The sequence below is a fragment of the Cygnus olor genome, chromosome 2 (assembly GCF_009769625.2).
Source record: "Cygnus olor isolate bCygOlo1 chromosome 2, bCygOlo1.pri.v2, whole genome shotgun sequence".
Lineage (NCBI taxonomy): Eukaryota > Metazoa > Chordata > Aves > Anseriformes > Anatidae > Cygnus > Cygnus olor.
The window spans coordinates 39,866,976-39,890,300 of record NC_049170.1 but is presented as its reverse complement, the minus strand read 5'-3'; the positions used below and the strand labels follow the sequence as shown (position 1 = coordinate 39,890,300).

Here is a 23,325-nt window from a genome sequence, read left to right as displayed (position 1 = left end):
TTTTACTGCATAACAAGTTGTTTCTTACGAGGAGCGGCTGAGGGAGCTGGGATTGTTCAGCCTGGAGAAGAGGAGGCTCAGGGGTGACCTTATTGCACTCTATAGACACCTTAAAGGAGGCTGTAGCGAGGTGGGGGGTTGGTCTATTCTCCCATGTGCCTGGTGACAGGATGAGGGGGAATGGGCTAAAGTTGCTCCAGGGGAGGTTTAGGTTGGATATTAGGAAGAACTTCTTTACTGAAAAGGTTGTTAGGCATTGGAATGGGCTGCCCAGGGAAGTGGTTGAGTCGCCATCCCTGGAGGTCTTTAAAAGACATTTAGATGTAGAGCTTAGTGATATAGTTTAGTGGAGGACTTGTTAGTGTTAGGTCAGAGGTTGGACTAGATGATCTAGGAGGTCTCTTCCAACCTAGATGATTCTGTGATTCTTACACTTTAGCATGAAACTTGCATGCATAGATTAACAAAACGCTTGCACATGGATATGTGAATCAAATTGTGGACTGATGTGAGTAAAAACAGTACAAATTTGCCAAACTTATCTCACAAAAAGTTGAATGTTGTGTCTCGAGTTGAATACTATATCTTTCATCTTTTTACACCCTCAAATTATTGCCTTTTCTGTTGCCAACTTTTCCTCCTCCGTTTTTGCGTGTTAATTTCTGATATATCGCAGATTTCTCACCTTTAGTTAGCATTTCCTTTGATAACAACATGTTGGCCAAAATAATTTTTCCTTGGAAATTAAAGATGAAATTGAAACATGTCATATATGTTTTTCTATGAGTTTAGTGACTATTAGACTATTTAATAGCTACTGAAGATGAAATTTATCTTGCCTAACTGTAGTTGGCTAAAAGTTTTACACTTCCTCTCTTCCTCTCACATAGCAATTTGCCATGGGATGAGTTGCTCTGTGAGGCACCTGCGGCACTCCACTGCCAAAAACACTGGCTAGTTTAGGTTGAGATGTTTCCTTTTTAGGAAGTAAAAGCTGAATTTACCTTAAACTCCTTCCTGTTCCCTGACCTTTCCCTGTGCTGTGCTGTTCCCTGTGCTAGCGCCTTGCAGATGCTTCAGGTGCTGTTGCAAAGCATCTCAGTTCTCCAGTGTAGGACAGAAATTGCTGCATTTTGCAGCTGCCTCAGTGTTTGTGTCCCTTCCTCTACATAGGTCTACAGCCTTGCTCCTGTCACTTGAGCCATTGTAAAGAAAGAGCTGCTCCACTCCCATTCATATTGGAACTTCATTTGCCTTCAGATTTCCTATTGCAACTTTATATTGAAATCACAGTACAGTGCCTTCAATATCACTGGCAAACCTAAAATCATACTGCATTGTTACTATTTTTTTTTTCTTTTCCATTTTTGACTAGCTCTATACAGCATCAAGAAATGAAGAAGTATTGTTTCATGTCTATGTTTTGAAGTGTTTTCCATCTCAGGACTTTAGGCTGTGGAAATTGATAAGATTATATTCTATAGGAGCAAACAAAATACAGATTAAAATCTTACAGCTTTCTTAAAGCAAAACTAGGAGCAGAACTATTTGGGAAGAATTTAATAGACAGTGGCTTGGGAGAAAAAGTGGTACTTCTTTAAATAACTAAAGGCTATTAGATGACTAAAAAAAAATCATTTCATGTTCAGAAAATTGAAAACTGGCTAGAAGCCTTTTCTGGTTCAGCTACAAAATAAGGGCAGCAGCTAGAAATAAAAAAAAAAAACAATTTGGAACAAAATGATAAAAGAGAAAATGGATACTAATCGATATAAATTAGAAGTAAGAAGTATGGAAAATTTATAGGGGAAGCCAAAAACAGGAAGTAAAAATTATGTGGTTGGCAAGGCTAACAAAGTTTTCAGAGTGTATTAAGAACAAAAATCCTAATAGTATAAGCCACTAGATGGAGATAGTAAGATTGTTAAGAGTGATTTGAAAGAATCATAAAAGTTAAATAAATATTTTAATTCTGTATTTTGAAAAATTCTTGGTACTGTCCTCATGTTAAGAGTATGCCGAGGTACTTTCCAAAATGCCTGGAAAAAAGGAGTATGTCAAGCAGCAGCTCAGCAGCTGCTTGGACTAAAGACTATTTAAAATCAGTAAGTCTGGGTAAATTTTGTATAGGACTCCTAAACTATTTGGCTGAGGAGATCCCAGTTTCACTGATTTCCTTATAAAAAGAAAAAATAATAAAAAATAAAAACAGACAGACATGAAAACGCAGGGGACTAGAGAAGTGATAATGATGTTCTGGTATTCAGAAATGTAACTGATATCTATGCAATACTCAAATTGCTATGGTTCTTGAGCAAAGGAAATAAACTGTAAATAAACGCAATAAATGTTAGTTTTTTAATTTAACTGAATATGAACAAACAAAACAGGCAGTATAAACAGACTATTTAACTATGTAATGTCTGGTTTTGTTACATTAAATTTGTCATTTGATTGATAAAGATAATTTTAGAACCAATAGACACGCATATTTTTGGCTACTGTTTTCTTTTAAACAAATGTACATATACACATCCAATAAAGAAGTGGTTAATTGACAAATCAGCTACATACCAAATTTAACTAATTCAAGATGGCACCAGCTGTTATGCAAAGTGCAGGTCAGAGCTTTTGAAAGTATTGTGTCCTGTAAATCAGGGGCCTAAAAAGAATCTAGAGTGCAAAAGCTGTATATAATTTCTCAGTGTGACATCTGGATTTATAAATTTAAATTTATGTATTATAAATGTGTAAGTGGTGAGAATAGAATGCCTAGTTCTAGTGATGAATCTTAAAAAGTATGTATCAAAACAGTGGAGAGTGTTGGAAAAGGACAAAAAGTGAATGAATTAGACAGAATTAGGCAGAATTGCACACCTGACCAAGGGTAGTGATGGATTGTTTTTGATATACTCAAAAACACATTAGACAAACTTTACTGAATGCAGTACAGAAAAAAAAAAAAGAAAAAAAAAAGAGGGGGGAAAGAGAGACAATACATTTTGGAGCTGATATTGCTACCAGTTCTGTTTTTCAAAGACTGAAATAAATGTAGGTGGTTGGTTTGGGGTTGTTTTTGTCTTTGTTTGTTTGTTTTTGTTACTGAAAAAACATCTTTGACATGGATTCAGGCAGGCTTCTTGGACTTGTTTGTTTTTAAGAAAAGCTTTCTCTTTAAAATTATTATCAATATACTAGTCAAAGAAGCTTCTGTACCAATTGTATATTTATTCACATTCATCATCTTAAATCTTGTCACATGCTTAGGAGCAAAAGATGACAGGAATGGGCATTTAATAAAGCAACAAGCAGAGATAGCACCTAGAATATCCATTTGTTTTTATATTGGTAGCTTTTTGCTTGTTTATTACACACATATATATGTATAAATGTAATAACGATTCATATTAGTGGAAATTCAGAAAAATATGACTTTTCAATTGCCACATCATCTGTGTTCGAACTACAAATGCTATAAGTAGTAGCTTTAAGCTTACAAAAAATGCCTATTTACATTTTCTTAGCTTTGTATGTAGAAAATCCCTGTTGCTTAAAAAGAACTGTGCTGAAAGTATCAGCTATTGAACTGAAAAGTCTGCATGACAAAAATTTTTAAAGGCTCTCAGGCTCTCAGAATCAAAAGTGAATCTTTGTTTACCTCTTGAAAATGCTTTTGTAAGAGGTTCTGGTTAGCCATTTCCAATAGAGAATGGAGCAGTTGATCAGATAGCAGCTAAACTAATGAAAAGCATCATGGAAGTGACAGGAAGATTAATTAAGTTCCTCCAGTTGTATTCACGTGTGGCGGTACAGAGTTCCTTTGGGTACTGCTGCAGTTAAATGGTATTCATGGTGACAAATATTGCAGATTTCTAGAAGTGACACTTTTGAGTCAAGGGTAAAAATCACGTTTGGTAGTTTTATCCTCTAGAGAAAGAGCAAAACTAGTGATGAGCCTCCATGGCTAGTTTAAAATATATAATTATAACTTGCTCCTTCCCTTCTTATACTTTAGTGTAACCTCAAGAGATTAGTAATGAATCGCAAAATCTATGTTATTGTGTAGTATGTCTTAAACTACTCCAGATGGCTTCAAAATAAAAACAAACCAAATTTCTAGTGGAGGTACTTAGTATATTTGACTTCAGGCACAAAAATATGCACACTTGGAAATACTTCCAATTACTTTTGGAGCCTTACAAATCTGTAGCTTGTTTGTTGCTTTTTATTTCTGAACTGTGGTCACTGTAGCACTAATAGCAATGAAATATCTGCCATACATAAATTTCTACATTGTTCAAAAGTTGCAGCCCTACTTTATCTTCACAAATCCTTTACGTACGGGGTGCTTTTGGTAAATGAGTGGGTCAAGTGTGATTTGGATTGCTTCTTCCACTTCATTTTCTAAGCAAATATTTGCACAAAACATTTTTATTTTAACAGCAGTCTGTGTACAGTCGATAAAATTTATTTCAGGAAAATCTGGAAAGATTTTCCGGTGTATAGGATCTTTTAACCTACTGTAGAATATGCATAAACTTAAAATGTTGTGTCACTAGTGTATTTCATTGCCTACTATTACATTTCTGCTAGCAAAGAGTCCCTGGATATGCTTCTGCATTTGCAAGAAAAGGTTTGTGGTCAGCATCGCTAATTGAAATTCATCAAAGCCAACTGGGTAAGAGTCTGGGTATAAATCTAATATTAGTTGCCCCCTGGGAGAGTTCGAGACTGGAAGAGAATTTTCCAGGAATCCTAGGGAATTAATTGGGTGCATTAATATTAAATATTAATTGGTCTTTGTGAGTGGTTTTAGTACTTGCTATGGAGGATTGTGTAAATCAGTAGATAGATAAAAATCAGTAGAAAGCATAGAAAGTGTAGAGAGTTCTCAAAGAGTGGCATTTTGACTCTAGACCAAGTCATGTGTGGTGGTAACCTGTAGATTTACCATCTTTGAAGAAATGCAGGATGCACACTGCACTTGTATGTACAGTGGCATGTGCTCTCCACTTGCTTTTTGTTTATTCGGAGGTAATGTCTTGTGGGGTACTATGCATTTCTGAAATTTTGCCCTCTGTGGCAAGCCCTTTACCAAAGTGGGGTTGCCACAGTTAAAAAAAAAAAAAAAAAAAAAAAAAAAAAAGGCAGCAGGTTGCTGGAGAAGAGGGTAGGATTTCAGGGAGTAGAAGCAGCCTATTAGAAATAAGGGTATGGGGTAGCTATTTTAGCAGAAGGTACTTTTTTTTTTTTTTCTTCATGTTAGGTCTATCTTATTGCTGAATCACAGGCTTTTGGGGGGTTTGTTTTTGGAAGTGAATCATGCATGAAAATACGATAACTTTACACTTGACCTGCATCTGTAGCAAAGCTAAATGCTGGTTAGCCTGTGCTGGCTTGTTGATGACTGAGAGTTTACACCGTGTGCTGACATCATGAGCTGATTTGCTCATTCATTCTGCATGATGCTGCATGCCCAGCCTGTGTCTACTTGCATCTCCAGACTCACACAAGTGTTTGTTGTTCCTCACTGTGCAGCAGGGTCCTCAGTGCTTGAGTTAAAACACCAGCCGTTCTGGATTGTAATTTCTGAATTAATCCTTACTTTTGCTGACAATGATAATATCCCACTCTGGGAATAAAATTTATTTATTTGCCCCGTGCTTGGAGCTCTACTTCTTTTTGCAATTTATTAGTGTTGTATGTATGTAAATGAAAGCAGAATTGGTGTGGAGTACGTGAACTGGGGCAGTTAAGGCTTTCTAGGAGAGACCACCAGTGACTTTTCTTGCTCCACTGCATTTGTTCTATAGCTGAAGTGCAAATAAATTAAACTTTTTTAGTTTTTATTTGACTACTTAGGTTATATGCTTATTGTAATAGCACACAATACGGGAAAGTGGGAGATGGTCCTTTTTCTGGTTTAAAAGGACAAAAAAAGAAGTGTAGGTAATATTCAGAACCAAGTACTGAAGAACACGTTGGTCTATGTGGTCCTTTGCCGTGTACACTGAGGAGCTGGCCTACTATCAGGCTTCACTGGATTGGTACAGATATTGTAACAGAGCAATCAGCTCATGAATGGGCATTTAAAGCCAGTATGGTTGCTGCCTAGCTAATAACAGTATGTCTACCCAGTCATGAGTTGTCTGCACCCAGCCTTTCAGCTGGCCAGCTGGCAGCTCAAACCAGCAACACGTACCAGCTTGGAGGAACACCAGGGCTAGAGGTAGCCTGCATCTCAGCAAGTCTGTCTCCTGACCAAATGAGCCTGAGCCTTTCTGCAACACAGCAAACACAGCCTGGTGGGCAAACACTATGCCTGCTTGCCTGGGTGCAGAATGTCTTGAAGAACATCATGCAATGCTCTGCAAAAGTGCTTCAGTGCTAGCAGAGGAACTGAAGGATTTCACAGCGAATTGATTCTCTGAGCTTTTACACTCCAGAGAGAGACTAGAGGAAATGCTTGTACTGCAGAAGGCTCCTAATCATAGCTTATACCTACTGCTTAGAAGGCACCAGAATGGCTCAGCTCAGGTATTTTAAACCGGACCTGGAGGGTGGTATTTTCTCCCATAGTGATGTGTCCTTCCTTGTACAGTAGAAGTGAATGAACATTATAATGATGAAATGGCAGAAAAGAAGGTACCCTGAATACCCTCTGTTACCTGCTGCTCCAACCTCTCAAGTTAAAATAGAGGCCGTGGTTTCTAGATGGTATTTCTTCACTGTGATTTAGGATTTAGTCAATTTACATAGCCACTGGTCAGTCTGAACCATGCAAAAACTCTTGGTCTTCCTGCCACATGCACTCCAACTTCAAAGTGCACTCCTGCACTGTGTGCTTTTTAGTTGTGAAGCAAAATTGATTTTGAGTTTATCTGTGGAGTGTTGTGCTCTCATTTCAAGTATGCCTCTTTTTATGGGCAGTTGGAATAAGAAAGAGCTCCAAGAAAGGCTGGATATCGGGAAATGGAGAACTGTGGAAGTACCAGTGAGGGACATGACTTAAATTCATGCCCCAGTTCACCTCATTGTTGCTTAATCTTGGTGACTTTTGTACAGGTAGCATGAAACCTAGTGAGAGCAATGAAGTGAGGGCCTCTTGCTGAGGGAAGTGTAGCGGCGATGTACACCAGGGCTGTTGACTATTCTGCTGTAATTGGAGCATTCCTTGGATGCTGTGCTCTTGGGATAATTTTGCCCTAAGTGATTGGACCTCATGAAATTGTAGTTACTGTGTGGAGCTTTTACAAATAAGAAGTGGAGCTTTAAATGAATTATACCTGTCATCCTCTTTCCTGTAGAATGAAAGCATTCATCCCATTAGATCTTATTATAATGAAATAAACACTTCAGCATACTGTCCATTATTTTTTACCTTTATTTAGTTTAAGTGTATTATCAGTGATACATGACAGACTGACAACAGGAAACCAATGTCCTTTATCGATTCGCAGAAGATATATAATACGTGCATAAACACAGAACACATAGGCTTTGCCACGCTGCCACACCACTGAACATCAGATCCGTCCGAAGGCACTACGTGTAAATGCTGGAGAGCATTTCGGTACCCAGGTCTGGTCTTTCTTTCTCTGTAGCTGCTGGCAAATATATTAGTTTTTAAAGCAGCAGGGACTGTGTGGGGACCTACTTACAATGAACTTAGGACCACTCTGTTTGTTACAGAATAAAATAGCTACCAGCTGCTAATGACTTATCAACCTGGGCTGGAGAGGAACCAGAGACCCAGAGGGTGAAAGGTTGTAAACTCCATTACAAATCTTTGCTGTCATATATCTCCCATCCTCCCACTTTGTTATTCATGGGAAGAAATCATAGTTTTAAAAATCAGTTCAGCTCCATTGAAATCAAACAATGTATTTATGAGTTGCTTTTAAAAATAGAAACAGCCTGGGTTTCATCCAGCACTCGGGTTAAAATCATTTATAGAAATGGAACTATTGATTTCAAAAAATAAAATAAAATAAGCAGTCTTAGGGTACATGATTTTGCCAGCTGCCAAGCACCTTTATCTTGCACTGAAGTTGGAAAATCAGGGCACTCGGGGCTTCTGCTGGAGCCTGCCCTTAAGAGAAAAATAAGTTGACAATATACACTTTGTCTTTTCCATCTATTATGTAATTGAGCACGTTATGTCACTGAACACAATTGCTGCCAAAAAAAAAAAAAAAAAGCAGCGTATACAATTTTAGATGGGCTTTTTCTTTTTTTTTTTTTTTTTTTTTTTTTTTCCTTTTTCGAGCCAGGGTTAGGTTAAGCAGGATATTAGAGCACCTCATTGCGAGCCCGTTAAAGAAAAGATCTGTTTGTAGTACTCTTAGTCCTGATGTCACAGGCACAGCAAGGACATCAGAAGGAGGAGTCAGATTACAGTAAGAATGGGCAGTGCAGCATGCAGCCAGAGTAAATGCTAAATCAGACAGGGATTGTATCAGGGATAAGACTGCCTGCAAAGCGCTCATCCTGAGGAGGCACACTGCTCGCTCACGCTTCTTATGCTGGGAAATTTCCACATAATGTAGAATGAAAGAGCTCTGTTTTACATGTCAGCCCTGTGCGGGAGCTAATGCTGAATACACAGCAGTGGGATCCTGACTACGTGATTAATGAGAAACATAATGTATTTTGGTAAGTGTTAACTGTGATGTAATTCTGCTTCTGCTCACATTATCAATAGGAGTGATTATTTTAAATTTCAGATTCAAGAACATTTTGTGCTGGCATGCACCTAAAACTGAAAACTAGAAAATCGTTTCGGCTGTGCAGTTTGAAAGGATTCCATTGTCTGGGAAATTTTCTGTTTGAATGGGTTACCGCTTAGTCTTAGCAGCTTGAAAAATAAGCTAAATAAGATGAACTCATCCTCGGTTTGTTTTAAATGAACTTGTGTTTCATTTACTGAGAGGGAATGAGAAATCGTTGGGAGGCATGGGAAGTTTTAGACAAACTTAATGAAATGGGTGAGCTACTACTGCACTGTTTATGATTTGGAGGCACAGTAAGTGTTAGGATCTCATTCAGTTTTTAGTTTGAAGAATTCAAAGATACAAAGGAGAAACAATGCTTTATTTGCAGTGGTATGTTTGCCGAGTACTCTGCATTATGCAGATCACTGGTGTGGGGTTGGCTCCTAGCACACCACGAAATGCATATTATTTTAAGCCTTTAGAGGTCTCAGAGCTGTTAAATATTTGTGCAGAGTTTAGTTTTGTAGCATGATGGAAATCTTCCTTAGCCTTACAGCTGGGCTGGCTGCATACCCTAAAAACATGCTGGAGCGTATAGCTATGCCTAAGCAATGTAGTGCTGCAGTACTGGGCTGGGATGTACAGTTGCAATATAATGCTGCAAGTTCGTGCTGCTCAAAAGCAGAAATTTGATATATATTTTTTTAATTGCATTCTGGAAAAAAATATGATTCTTTGTTATATGACATCTTATCTCGCCTCTGTTAATTTATCACTGCATAATATTTAGAATGAACGCACAGCAGAGAGTTAGAGAATTTCTGGGACATTCAGCAGCTTTCTCAGTTTCATTAAATATTGAATCAGGAGTTCACTTCAAGCTGTAAGAGAAGTATTTTTGTTATATTCTGAGCCCTATCATATGAGTGCTATACTCTGTAACATGCTAAGCATTATTTTCTTATTTTTATAAAACTAAAAATACTGGGGGTGAGGGGTGGGGATGTCTTCAACAGCAAAATCCATCAATTATGAAAGCAGATTGATTTATTTTTTTTTTTTATAAACTACCGTAACAGAAAAAATAGAAATTGGATCAGTTCTCAGAACTGTTCAGAGTTCCTTCTGAAGATGAATTTGCAATGCTTTAGCTTTACTACATTTTCCAAAGATTGAGGAAGAATAGCCAAGCGTTATAGTTTTAGGCTTGAGTAATTTGGGTTAAGTCTCTTCAGCACTAAAAACAAATGATGTTAGGTTAATTTTTTGGTTATTTCTGTTTGTTTGTTTGTTTGCTGCCTTTTAATATGATTGCAAGTGCTAAATGGGATATATATATTTTTTTCTTTTTTGCAGTCAGTTTCACAATTACCTGTATGACTAGAATTAGAAGTTACAGTTTCCTGAAGTTATACGGGTTAGAGTATTAGGTATATGTTCACTGGGTAGTATTTAATTTATTTATTTTTTTCTGTTTTTCTATAATTTTCAGAAACACATAATGTTGATCAAACTTATTTTGCTGTTATTTCTTTGGAAAAATACCAACTCCTGTTTCACATGCTCATTTGTTTTCTGGTGCAACACAAGTTTTTAATTGGAACAAACTGGGTTGTGCTTTCTCCCTGCTTTTAGGAAATCTCACTTTTGAGAGAAGAGCTAAAAGTTTCAGTTAGGCAGGTTTTCAGTATTCTGTGTTCAGACTGAAACTTCCTTTAATATTAAGTTTTAAATGGATGTTCTCCTTTCTGTCTTTTGCATAACAAAGCATGATCTAATGGGGATAATGTTTACCTGTGGCTGTTCTTGGTGTTTTCCTGGTCCGTCTGTGAGAAGCCAGAATGTCTGTAATCTCACCTGTCTCTGTTGTAACAGTGACTGCACAAAGCAGTATTGTACAAATCCAAATGAAAGCTAGACCACGTACATCATGCACCCACTTTGACTTGAAATTGCTATAGCCATCATGTACGCAATATTAGAGTTTTATATTTGCTGAAAAAAAATAAAAAAATCCTTTCAATATTAGTAAAGAATTCCAGGATATTTCTTTCCTTATGCATGGTGTTTTGGGGCCACCTAAAGAAAAGAGAGGGAAGAAAAAGAAAATATTCATGTATGTCTGTATACATCTTAGTTGTTTTTCTGGGTCTTCTTGACTAATTGGTGCTGATGTAAGGTAGCGTTGTGAGTTAACACACATACAGCATTAAGGCTGAAATAAATACTGAAATGGAAAGTAAGACCTAGTCCTCTGAAAATGTTTTTCTTATGTAGCAAGTAATAGTGGGTGAAGTGAGTTTCTTAAGCATCAAAGAGAAAAGTTACTAAATTCCAAAATCAGTCATAGGGTTTCTTGCTTTCTTTAAACCCGTAGCCTGCAAGATTTGGGGCTGAAATAATGTATATGGTACTATTAGAGCCGAGCCTTCAAATAATTAAACTAATGGTGATGGTTCTAATTACATATGCTTTTCTTTTACGTTGCACTGGAATTTTGATGGAGTGATTTCAATAATTGCTAATTTTCACTCCCTATGCTGTGCTTCGGAGCCTGTTGTTTGGTCACCGTGGATACATTTGTTACTTATTCTATTGGTTTTGCGTTTGTCATTTTGAGTTGAACAGAAATGTGGGATTGTAATAATAGTAAAAACCCTACAAAATGATGTAACATGTTTATAGGGTAAGCCAAAAGCCAATGAAAATAATAAATATCTGTTAAGTGCTGTAATAGGTATATGCTTTACACTCTAAAACATACACACATCCCCTAGAGCAACTTTTGCTTGCATTTATCCTTGAGGTAATAATTTAGCATAAGGTAAAAGTCACTTGCAACCATTCGCTGCCGACAGGAGAGGAGAAACGGTGGGTGGCTGTCAGTGCAAAGCGGTAATCAGGGACCTCCTCCGGTTCTACTCCATACGAAGGCTCTGCCGTGGCCACCGGCTGTACATAGCTTGTCGCTGCCATCTCTACCAAAAAAGGTCCCGCCGACCGCTGCTGCCTTGGCTCGGCCACCTCGCCAGCACAGTGCATTGCTCCAGCAGCTGGATGGAGCTGACTTGCCCGTGAGCATTGTGCTAGCCCATATGGAAGCCCCTTGACTGGGGCAAGGCCGTGCAAGCTGGGTGGAAAGTGTCCCCGCTCTTCACAATTCAGATGGTGAAGGGGGAGGGAGAGCTTTTGGAGCGTGTCGTGCACCACCGCGGTACGCGAGGGTCGCCCGCTGGAGGAGATACTGCAGTGAAATTGCAGTTAAGGGACAGCGAGCACTGCTCTTGAGAGCTCTAATGGAGCTGGGAGGAAAGCCAATCCTCCACCCCACTGCCCCCTCCCCAGTACCTTTTCCTTGCTGAAGAAGCACAAACAAAAAAGGAACTGAAATTAAAATTTACCACCAAAAAAAAAAAAAAAAAGGAAAAAAAGAAAGGGAGAGAGAAAATGGAACCTTGTACAGTGACAGTGAGCTCCACTAACCTGTTTTTTTTTTTTTGTGTATTCCCCCCTACCCCCCAACTCCCTTGCCCTCAGTGGACCAATTACTGATTTAAGTAATGTCTGTGCTTAGTGTTTCCATTCACATTATACAGGAAATCTAATATATTGGGGTGGAAATGAATATCCTATGGGATAAAATAATAGAGCTCATAATGGGGACAGAGACAAACAAATATTGCCTGAAAATGCCATCACATTTCTGTTTGCATGTTGGCTGTTTTCATTTTCAGTGTTTTTTTCTCCAGCCAATGTTGTAGAGTGTAGTAATTCATCTGCATACATGCTACTATTCTGAGTATCACTTTTTATTTCTGGAACACTTTCTTGTAGAAGAGATTCATGCTGGATGACTCATGGAAGAAAAAATACCCCCCACACCCCAAATCTCACCACCTCTTTAAAGAAAACACATTGTACAAACCAAACAACCAAAAAAACCCCACATGTTTCTGCAGTTTCAGTGAAAATATTTAGTTGTCACCGGTTTGTTTTTAAGAGGTTATATTTTCTTCTAGGTTAGACACTGCAGAGGCCTTTCATTGCATTTCTGTTTGTCTTCATTTAAGACAGGATGAATCACTGATGATAAGACTATGCTTTTAAAATGTTTTGAGAAATGCAGATACTGGATTATGAACTGTACTCTATTTTATCACCAGCCATCTGCAATAAGAAAGTGTAGCTAATATGTAATGGATGCTGAAAGTGACAGAAGAATTCAGCTGAGCAAGCCAATGTATAGGAGCTAGAGATCTGCAGGAACCTTATGTTTATACTTGGAACTTTACAGCCTCCCGGGCAGTGAAGTTCATATCTTGAAGCACTGAATAATGATTAATGCATGTATACATAATAATAACTATTAAAAAAAAAAAACTGCTGAAAATTACCGGAACTGTTCTGTGTTAGATTATACCATTTTAGATTCTGTTGCAGAAACTGTTCATTTAATACATCTCTAAATATATTCAGTATGTTACCATAAATAAAGGGGTGATTTCAACATTTCACCAAAAAATAAAAAATAATAAAAAAAAAATGTCCCAGTGTTACCCTTTTTGTGGTTGGCATAACTGCTCCAAAAGCGAAATTGGAATTAGTGGTTTATGGCTTCATTAGTGAAGAATAGGTCACGGCTGCTTCAGCTGAAGGTCTTTAACAAAAAAGTGTATGCGCGTGCGTGAATGTGAACATGTGTCTGTCTATGTGTTTTAAGTGGGGTGGCAATGGAATCTCATATTCCACCCCGTCTTAACTAATGTCTTATTTCTGTTAAGGAATGAAATATAAAGTCAAAACTATATTTTTTAAATTTTCATTGTGATGTCATGCTTCCGTCCTTTTTCGACCTTTTTTTTTTCCCCGAATGACAGTTTACGTACATTATTTTTATAAAATATTTTAAGCTAATGAGATTGAGTGCAGAATTATCTCTGAGTCCAGTGGTTTCTACCTCTTGGTGCCTATATGCAAATATCCTTCCATATTATTTGGATTCTCTTTTATGGCTTGATGGTAGTTTTAGAAATGCTTGCAATTACAAAAATGCTAAACAGGTTACAGGAATACTTTTTAAGCTTTTGACCCTCGTTACACTAAAGAAAATGACGATTCTTTAAAAAAGAAGAAATAGATCTGGACTTGATAAAGGAAACATTTCAATTTAGTATTAGATCATGAAAAGTTCTTGAAATTCAGTAAAGGTCATAAGAGTTTCAGTTTTAAAAAGGAGTCGTAATATATGTAATATACATGTAATATATGGCAAAGATTACTTTTGCAGCTGAAATTGCATAGATGATTGGTAACATTCAGAGAACATAAATCAAAATATGTTGGCTAGAAATACAAAGCCTGAAGTGTGTGAGATTGTAGTTGAATCAAATTGCTGGTGTTGAAAGTGGGAAGAAGCTTTGCTCTGTCCTAGTGTTAAGTCATTACATCACCCAGCCACAGTCTGTAGGGCAGCATGTTTTCTCACTGCTTTTAGCAGTATGTTTCTGCAAAGTCCACTAAGGGGTGAAAAATCTGTTCCATAAAGCTGCGTTATTGGCATGTCCCTATATATGTAGACCTTGCACATTTTATTAACCACTTCTTTCGGTTCATTCATCCAGTGCTCATAAACATGTTCCCCTCAAACAATTTATTTTTATTTTTTTTTGGCTTTGCACATGTGCACAGTGATCACTGGTCATATGTGTTGTATGACAACTTAAAGAAGTTGCCAAGGCCTAGATCAAACATGAAACAAGAAAATGCAATTTGATTCAAATATAATTTGAAATTGGAATCGCAGGAGAGGCTTTTATGAACATTCAGTTGTTATACATTCTTGCCTCATGTTAACATCTCTGACAATACAGCCCTGTCTCTTTTGATGCTTTGAAATTATATCCATTTAATACTTTTATATTTAGTAATACATTTAGGCCTGAAAAAAAAGGTAAGACATTTTGAGCCCTTACCTAGAGCATTTAAACAAACGTGCTAGTTCTCTCTTTCCCTCCCTCTCTCTCCTATGTCTGCTTTGGCAAAGGCCACAACTATTTTAAAAAGTTGGGGTGAGATAGCTTTTTATTATTATTATTTTTAATAACACAACTAGCTGGCTGAACCAGTTGTTTGGAAATTATGAAAAAATCTTTTCATCACTATGGGATCAGGTCCTGGCTCTGTTACCCAGCCAACTAATTTACTCTGTTTTATAGTCACTGTTGATGTCAGAATTTAAAACCATAATGTACCACTTGCTTTTCAAGTAAAGCTTGAAACACTCCTGAGATTTGGTAACATACAGTATCTTCATCTCTGAAGCAATTACAGGAGATACAAAAATGAGATTAACTTGGCATGTCTACAAACTTTGAGTACAGCCATTTGAAATTTTAGCATATGCTTAGGATTTCAAAGGGCTTTGGCTCATATTAGTAATTTTTATGATGTGTATTGTTAATGTGTTCTGTTTATTATGATGCAAACTGGCAGTCTCTTCCCCAGGCCTCTCCATCAGAAAACAAGTTAGAGTCTAAAAAGTGGTTTTATGCTAGAAACTGCTTTATGAAGAACAAAGGAAGAAAGCTAGGCTTCATTTCCTCTTTGATTATTACTTCACATAAGTTCTTATGTTTATTTACCTTTGTACTGTAATTGAGAAAAGTAGGTGGACAGTCCACTTCATTCAAAACAAAAGCCATGACAATTTTCTCAGCTTCTTTTGTTCTTGCTGACCTTGTTTACTCAGTTTGTTTACTGTGGAGTGTAGTAAGTTATGAAGACGGGGGGAGATAATGGCTATGTTTTCCAATACTGTTACCCATCACTGGGTTAGGGATCAATATTGAAGGGGGGGGGGTGGGGGGAAGGCAAAAACATGCAGAACTTTGGCAAGGTCTACAATTGTAAATGCACAAGGAAGGAGGAGGTGGGGAGGAAGCAGGTCTTGGCACTGCAAGCAATATCAATGCTCTTCTTTCAGTGCCAAGTCATTTTTCAGTAGTGACCTGGGGCTCCACTGTCTCTATAGTGCAATGTTTAGCAAATTAGTTTTTGTTTGCTGGTATTTACCTGTGAAAACCAATCCACTCACCTCCTGTCAAACCAGCCATATATCATGGCCATTTAGTTTGCCAGATATGTGACTATTGCATAGCAAGCACACTGCTTGTTTTTTTTTTTTTTTTTTTTTTTTTTTTTTTTTTTTTTTTTGTTATTACTAGTAAGCGATGATGCTGTAAGCAGCAATTTTTTCAACAGTGGAACTTACATGAGCTTGTCTGCTTCTAGGTAGCATGGAAAAAAAAGATAGCTTTGCTTCAACCCTTCACGTAGCATCTGTTATTTTTGGTAGCCATTTTTATTTCTTTAAGAAGGAAAAACAAACAGGCAAACCTGAAGGCTTACCTAACCTATTTAATTTTGCTGTGTTTATAAATGATAAATTCTAAGAAGTTAAACAGGCTATAAAATGGTGTGTGCGCATGGGTATATTTAAATCCTCTCCCTTTTTGTCTCTCCCTCTGTCTGAAGTCATGGCAGCCAAAATGATATTAGTGTTGTAAAGCATTGTAGTGTTTTATTTCTTGTATTCTTACATGCTTTTAGCACTCAAGACATGATGTAATCATCTACAAACATTTGACTCACCAATCCTGACCACAGTCTGTCTACCTCGTAAAACCAGTTTAGTCCTCCACTCCACATGCAGTGCTAGGACACGTACACTAACTTCCTAATAGTACATTTAATTTCTGTTGGCTGAATTCTTAGTATCACTGAGTACTTGGAAATTGCATTGGTCCACACAGTATGATTGTTCCCTTTCTTTCTTTGCTAAGAAAGATTCTGAATTAAATCTTTTTCTTTTCAGTTGAATTGAAGTAACAATTTTCAATACATTTATAGATGGCCGGTGCTTTTCCTTTTTTTTTTTTTTTCTTTCTTTCTTATTAATACTTTACAATATTTTTATGGAACACCAAAGATACCCTCTTGCATGGGTACAGCTGATAAACCTACTCAATGCTAATTAGCAGCCCACCATTTGGGTTCCCAGAGTTCAGTAGCAGCTGGATATCTGCATCTCTTTGGATATGATGTATAGAAAGAACACTGCCTTGCAGAAATGTCTGCCTATATTCAAGTCGATGTATATGAGACAAGTGCCCTTCATATTAGCATTTTTACATTTAGCTCTACACTCTCTAACAGTGCATGCAATAGACTGCCTTCCCAATGTAAACAGGTATTTCAAGGTAAAAAGAGTCAGTGGCGTCAAAGAAGGACGCTGCTCCACAAGAAATAACCCCTGCAGATATGTAGATTCACATAAATGCATTGAATGTGGTAAAGCAGTAAAAGACTAAAAACAAAACAAATCAAAGCAACATTTGAAATCTCTTTAACAATATAGATACAACTGAAAGGTGATTGCTGAAAGCCTTAAAGATTGTGAAACGTATATAAACTGCTGCCAGAGGAAGGCAGACAGGCAGCAGGTAAAACCCCTGTGGTGTGCTGGTGCTGCAGCAGAATGGCACTGGCAGCACCGCTCCGCTTGAGCACCCTGATATGACCGCGCAAAACTGCTACATTTTGACCTTAGTGACTAACTTAAAGCAAAGTTGTCATCACGTGGCAATATCAGCATGTAGAGAAGAAAAATTATGTAAATAGTCTGAAATTAACCTTGTGAAGGCAATGAATGATGACACTAGATATTTCTGTGGACACTCAGACAACTCTATAGAATTTAGAAACATAATACAGGTGTAGAACGTAATTTTTATTGCTTATTGCCCTATGACCTAATTTTAGTTATTCTAATATATCAAAACCAGTCCACATAGTGACGAAAGCAGCACAGAATCATCTCAGGTAGGCAGGTAATATTTAGCATTAAAAGAACAATAACAATTAACACTCCTAAAATATTCCTCAGTTTGTTCTAACTATGTTCATGTGATTTGTGTAAGCTTTTTGTGCTCTTCCGGTAGGAAGATTTCTTCATGGGAATAATCACAAAAAAGAACAATTACATGATGCTTTACTTAAATTTTTTAAATGAGTATTTATGTTAAAAGCTATGCCAGCATATTTTTGGCAATACAAAGCTCAATTTAGATTCTTCCAGCCTGGAAACAGAAATAGCGCCATCTGACCTCACAATATAGTCAAACAACTTATGAATATTTTATATCAAATATCTGTTTGAGAGACCCCAGCTGAGCTAATATCTGCAAAATCACAAAGATAAAAAGAAATAATGTTCATTCAAAATTATTAGCCCCTTTTAGGAAGCTCTCAGTAATAAATGACTAATGTTGTTAGAGAATATTTACAATAGTAGATAAGTTAATCTTTTAAGAAATCTTTCCAAGTTGCCTCTGACAGGCAGAGCTCCAGTTTTGCAGGTTCTCCCATCTGTGTAGCCAACTTCTGTTCTAGTAAATAACGTATGGAGCTTGAGGTAATATTGCTGGTTTGTCTGAAAAATGTTGGGCAGTTTTTGAAATTTGTTGATATGTGTATATCAAGAATCTTTCAGCAATAACTGAGCTTTCCTCACTGATATTTTTACTGAGACAGATCTTTTCTTCACAGTGAAGGAAGAAGTATTTAGAAAGTAATTATTATTTGTAATGAACTGTGGAAAGTGTTGGACTGTGTTAATAGATTTGCTTGAACTCAATTTCAGTTACTGGACCTAACATGCTGAGAGACTTCCATGGCTCCCAGTAAAGTAAGAGTTTCAACTGTGCTGGAAATATTAAATCAGACCTAGCCTAATTAAGGTAACTGTCAAATAATTTGTAACAGTTCTGTTTAATATTTTCTATAACTTCAAATATGAATTAAATGCTCTTTAAAAGTCTTAAATTGATCATCAACAGCATAGTTCAACTTTGGCAGCTGCTTGGGCAGCAGATCTGGGATAGAGGACATTGGCATGCCCAGCAGCATTAAGTTGTAATTTTCTTCCTTATCCACCACCCAGCTGGAGGTAGAGGAGGGAGGAGGCTTTATCTGTTTGGGTAACATTTCTTGCTGAAACAGTTCTCTGTCTCTTTGTGAGATGAGACACTTTAAGATATGGAAACACAAGTTGAGACAAGTCGGACAACTTGAATTACCCTGGTCTGGCATGGGGAGCCACACTTATGGGAAGATGCACCTGCAGGAAGGAATGCACTGCTGCAAGTCTCCCTGTCCCAAAGGAGTTCTGCAGACCTGTGCTGGAAAACTCCATCAATTCTCTTGCTCACCTGAGCTTTGGTTTCTGTAGAAAGGCTCAGGGATTAACAGGCAGTTAAAGCTATACTGACTTTCCTGTTTTTCAGGAAGTGTTTTAAAACCACCAGCCTTTTTCCAGAAGCCGGCAAACTCTCAGCTACAAAAAAAATAGTCATTATTACTCTTCTTAATTTCTGTTACAAAGTCATCAAGACCAAAAATGACACTATGAAACTCTTCTCAAGTCAGATGAACAATTTATCTCTATGCTTCCCTAAATCCATATTAATTTCTATTGTTATATATATGCATATATTAAAGTTACCATGATTGTGCTTTTTAGTCTTTTTAGATTTACATTTGCAAGCAGTTTGTGTATGTGTATAGGATGGAGGCTTGAAAGCTTTTCTGATACTATGTACAGTATATCGTAATTCACAATAGTCCTATTTCAATTCTATTGAGTTTTAAGGGGGCAACCTCCCCAGTGATTTGTTGGACTGGAACACCTTTTTGACACGCTATTGGCAATAATATTAAAGAGATCAGGACAATTCAATGTCTTGTTAGTAGTTTATGGTGATTTTTCTCCAGTTGACAGGCTCTGCACTAGTTAAATGCAACTGCAGCAGTAAGGAAAAGCTGTAGGGGGCTTATAAAAAAGATGGAGAACAACTCTTTGCTCAATCAGATAATGATAGGACAAGGGGAATGGTTTTAAATTAAAAGAGGGGAGATTTAGATTAGAGGTTAGGAGGAAATTCTTCACTCAGAGGGTGGTGAGGCACTGGAACAGGTTGCCCAGAGAGGTTGTGGATGACCCATCTCTGGAGGTGTTCAAGACCAGGCTGGATGAGGCCCTGAGCCACCTGATCTTTTGTTCCGTATTTTGTAATTTGGAGTTGGGCACCTAAAAGCTATGCATTGCAACATCCAATTTGTACTTATACCATCTGTAAGTCCTTGCATAAATCAGTTTTGGCTCAGCCTCCTAGCGAATGAGGGAGCTATCCTGGAGTAGGAGAGCTATCAAGACTTAACTGTTTCTGCTGAGGAAGTTATAGGGAAACACTGAAAAGTCTTACTGATGCAAGAAAGAAACATTCTGGTGAGAACCAAATTCTCAGGTTAAAATTTTAAAAGCAAGTGGTCTGTTCACTTCAAACCATTGAACACTGAATTACAATTATGACTATTGGCTTGCTCAGTCTCTTTTTGCTGTTCTTGTATCTCTACCAGCCTTGGTACTCCAAGTCTACAGACTTAGTAGCGTGACCAGACTTAGCCTTGGAAATGCTCCACAAAAATCGGTGTGTCAAACAATGCATGGTGGAGTAACCTAAATGTGAACTCTGCATTGCTTTGTTTTGTGTCCGGCATGCACTATTATTTTACATGTAACTTTAAGCACTTCATAAAATTTCCATTAATACTGTTGATGGTTGACCTTGGACACAGACATACATTTACTTTTACCTCTTTTGCAACTGCATATACTAAAGTCGCTGAACACATGACTGCTTTTTGTGAACTTAAATGGTAGTTTAAGTAAGAAATAAAATGCAGATTTTTATTTTTTTATACATGTGATAGCAACAGAATCTACATAGCAACACCAAACAACTGTATGCACTCTAGGTCTTCTTAACCCATTTTAAGTATAATTTAGCTGTCTGAAGAACATAATAAAGAAATCCTGGCACTCCCTATTTAAATTCTATCTTTATCCAGACAAGATTACCCCATATTCTCCCCCAAGTACACATGAAACAAAATAGCCAGAAATACAGGTTTGTAGAATCTTTCCTTAGATGCTAAATGAAGTTTTTCTGTATTGCGTAAATGAAGGCAACCCCACTGTGAAGTTACAGATATCTGGTATTTGAGGTAAGAGAGCAGCAAGTGGAAGGTCCCAGCCTAACACAGCTGCACTGACAAAATAACTCTGCCAATATTGGTAGTTTGGTGCTGAAGATGGGTTTGAAAATCTTAACTTAAATTTTATCATGACTTGGTCCACACTTTCTAAAGTTTTCATAAGAATTTCAGGTTAACACACCCAAAACATTCTACTGTGAATCAGTTGATTTGTGTTTGGTTTTGACTCCAGATCTGCAAAACTGGCATGAGCATAGGCTTTGGAATGCAACCCTTATACAGGCAAGCTGTGTTTGGTTTCAGGTTTCTTAGAGGCTTATACGCAAAAATGCCTCATTGCTTAAATTGATACCTCTAATTAAACATATTCAGTGCACTGCAATAACTGTTCTTTAGTATTACAGCTCAGACTAATCCCCAGTGTAACTCTCCTTAAGTCAGTGGAGTTAAACTAGGGCAGAGATAAGCCTCTTTCCCCCACACTGTCTTTTTCAGTAAGTTTATGCTTCTTTTAATGCCATGTCTAGATACAAGAAGTATATTTTTGTCTCTGGAATAATCCCATTCTTTTTTAAAGATGTGACGTTGGAAAGAAAATATGGAAGTCTCAGTATATCTTTGGTGATACTCTTTGAGTAACTTCATTTTCAGTCTGAGGCTTTGAGTCGTCCTTCAAATCGAGCACCCTCTTAAATTTTATTTCCTTTTTAGTAGAATAACATTTGTTTTTGTTGAAAACTCATTGTTATGGAACCTTTTGAATATTTAGTCAGATGGAGTCATGCAAATAAGAGAGAGACTACTTCTACATTTATGAATTAAAAAAGAATCAACTTTTCTGATGTCATTCCATTGATGGGAGGGACTGGGATAGTTAAATATATGCAGAAGTATTTGAAGGAGGTATTTGAAGGAAGTATTAGCAAATACTTGCATTGTTATTGCAATCTGACAATTGGTTGGCTCACTTCACTGGTTAAATATAATTTCATTTTCTTGGAAATGTACTGTAAGATTACTTCTTATGGAAAGCAAAGATGATTAGAGTATGTTAGGTTCCCTCCACTCTGTAGCAGTAGAGTGGGAGGATGGAGGAGGGATCTAGCTTGTCAACTTACAACTCCTCTGAAGGCTGTTTGTGCTTGCCCTGCCCTCTTAGCTTTTCAGATATTGTAAGGTTCTTTTGATCAGATTAATATACCAAATTTATTAAAATTCAAAGGTACGAGGGTTCGGAGAGGGAAGACTTGCTCATCTCTGGTAATGAAACATATTGAGTAATCGCTTGAAGTATTTGATATACAATTCAATTAAATAGATGTCTGTTGCCTAAATTGAGTGGATTACTTTTCTATTTTAATTTGAAAAAGTAATGAAATTATTAGGAATATGTAACATAATGTGATGCAAAGAAGTCAAATGATGGTTCTAACTTCACTCCAAATCACCAAAGAAAAGCAATACAATAAATTAAAAGGATCAGAGCAAATACTTCCTTATATAACATACTCAGTAACATCTGGAATTATAATACCTAGAGTTAACATTATGTAGCTGCATGATTCTGATCCTTGTAATCTACATGGATTATCAGAAAAGTCTGCACAGGAATTTTTCTCTTCTTGGAATTGTGTTCTATTGCATTGTGGTTTCAAGGTCTGGTAGCAATGCCTTCCAAAAATGCAATTGCTTTAGTGACTCTCAAATAACTGTGCTACTTAGCAGAACCAAGGTTAGTCTTATTTTGTTTTTTCTTTCTAGCAGAGAGGGACTTTAAGCTAAACATGTTAACTGAGACCTTTTCTTTTGCTGTGGAGTGATGGTCTGTTATGCCAAGGTTTTATTTTTATTTTATTTCTTTGAGCACCTTAGTAAGGAGGTAGATGAAAGATAGTCTTTGAATTGAATAAACTGACATGTTTGAGGGGGCTTGTTTTTATATTAAACCTGTTTCAAGATATATTTTTAGCTGGTTCAAGAAATGCTGAATTCTAGACTGAATAACCGAAGGAAAAAATGGTGAATGTCTAAACTGAGTTTGAAATATACACAAAGTGAGTTTTTAATAGCTATATAGGGCTATAAGTAATTATTCTGAACAGTGTTATTGCATGAGCAAAAAGGGGACTCCCTGAAAAAAGTTATTTAAATGTGTTTTATTCTTATCCTATGTTTAGTTCCTAGGACAAAGACTATATTGTTGTAAGGTGCCTTGATACAAGACCAGAATGTACCTAGGCTGACTGAAGAGCAGGCCATGAAAGGTATTATTACTTGAGATCTTATAATATTTTTCTTTCTTCAGAGGTTTTAGGCTGTTCCTGGCCTATATAAAAATGCAGATGAATGGTATCTGCCCCTTCCACTATGCTTCGCCATCTGTAGTCAGCAGTGATATCTGCACATCGGAGGGCAGACCATTCCTTTCAACCTTTTATAGCAAGCACTGCCCTTTATTATTTTTATTGTTACTTATTATTTATTAGTTTTAGAAGTT

General features: G+C 37.1%; 1 protein-coding gene across 5 annotated transcripts in view; it reads left to right on the top strand.

Moving 5' to 3' along the window:
• ZNF385D (zinc finger protein 385D) overlaps positions 1-23,325 on the top strand; it is a 438,227-nt gene that overhangs the window by 263,889 nt on the left and 151,013 nt on the right. The window contains exons 1-3 of one of the 5 annotated variants that reach the window (XM_040547928.1): positions 8,313-8,655; positions 18,415-18,511; positions 23,006-23,092. The exons of 1 other annotated variant lie outside the window; for it this stretch is intronic. In XM_040547928.1, coding sequence (XP_040403862.1) covers positions 23,086-23,092 — 7 coding nt within the window. In that variant the 5' untranslated portion in view covers positions 8,313-8,655; positions 18,415-18,511; positions 23,006-23,085. Of the gene's footprint in view, positions 1-8,312; positions 8,656-18,414; positions 18,512-23,005; positions 23,093-23,325 lie in introns of those variants that run through there. 3 more of the 5 variants (XM_040547929.1, XM_040547927.1, XM_040547930.1) reach the window with 3 other exon arrangements.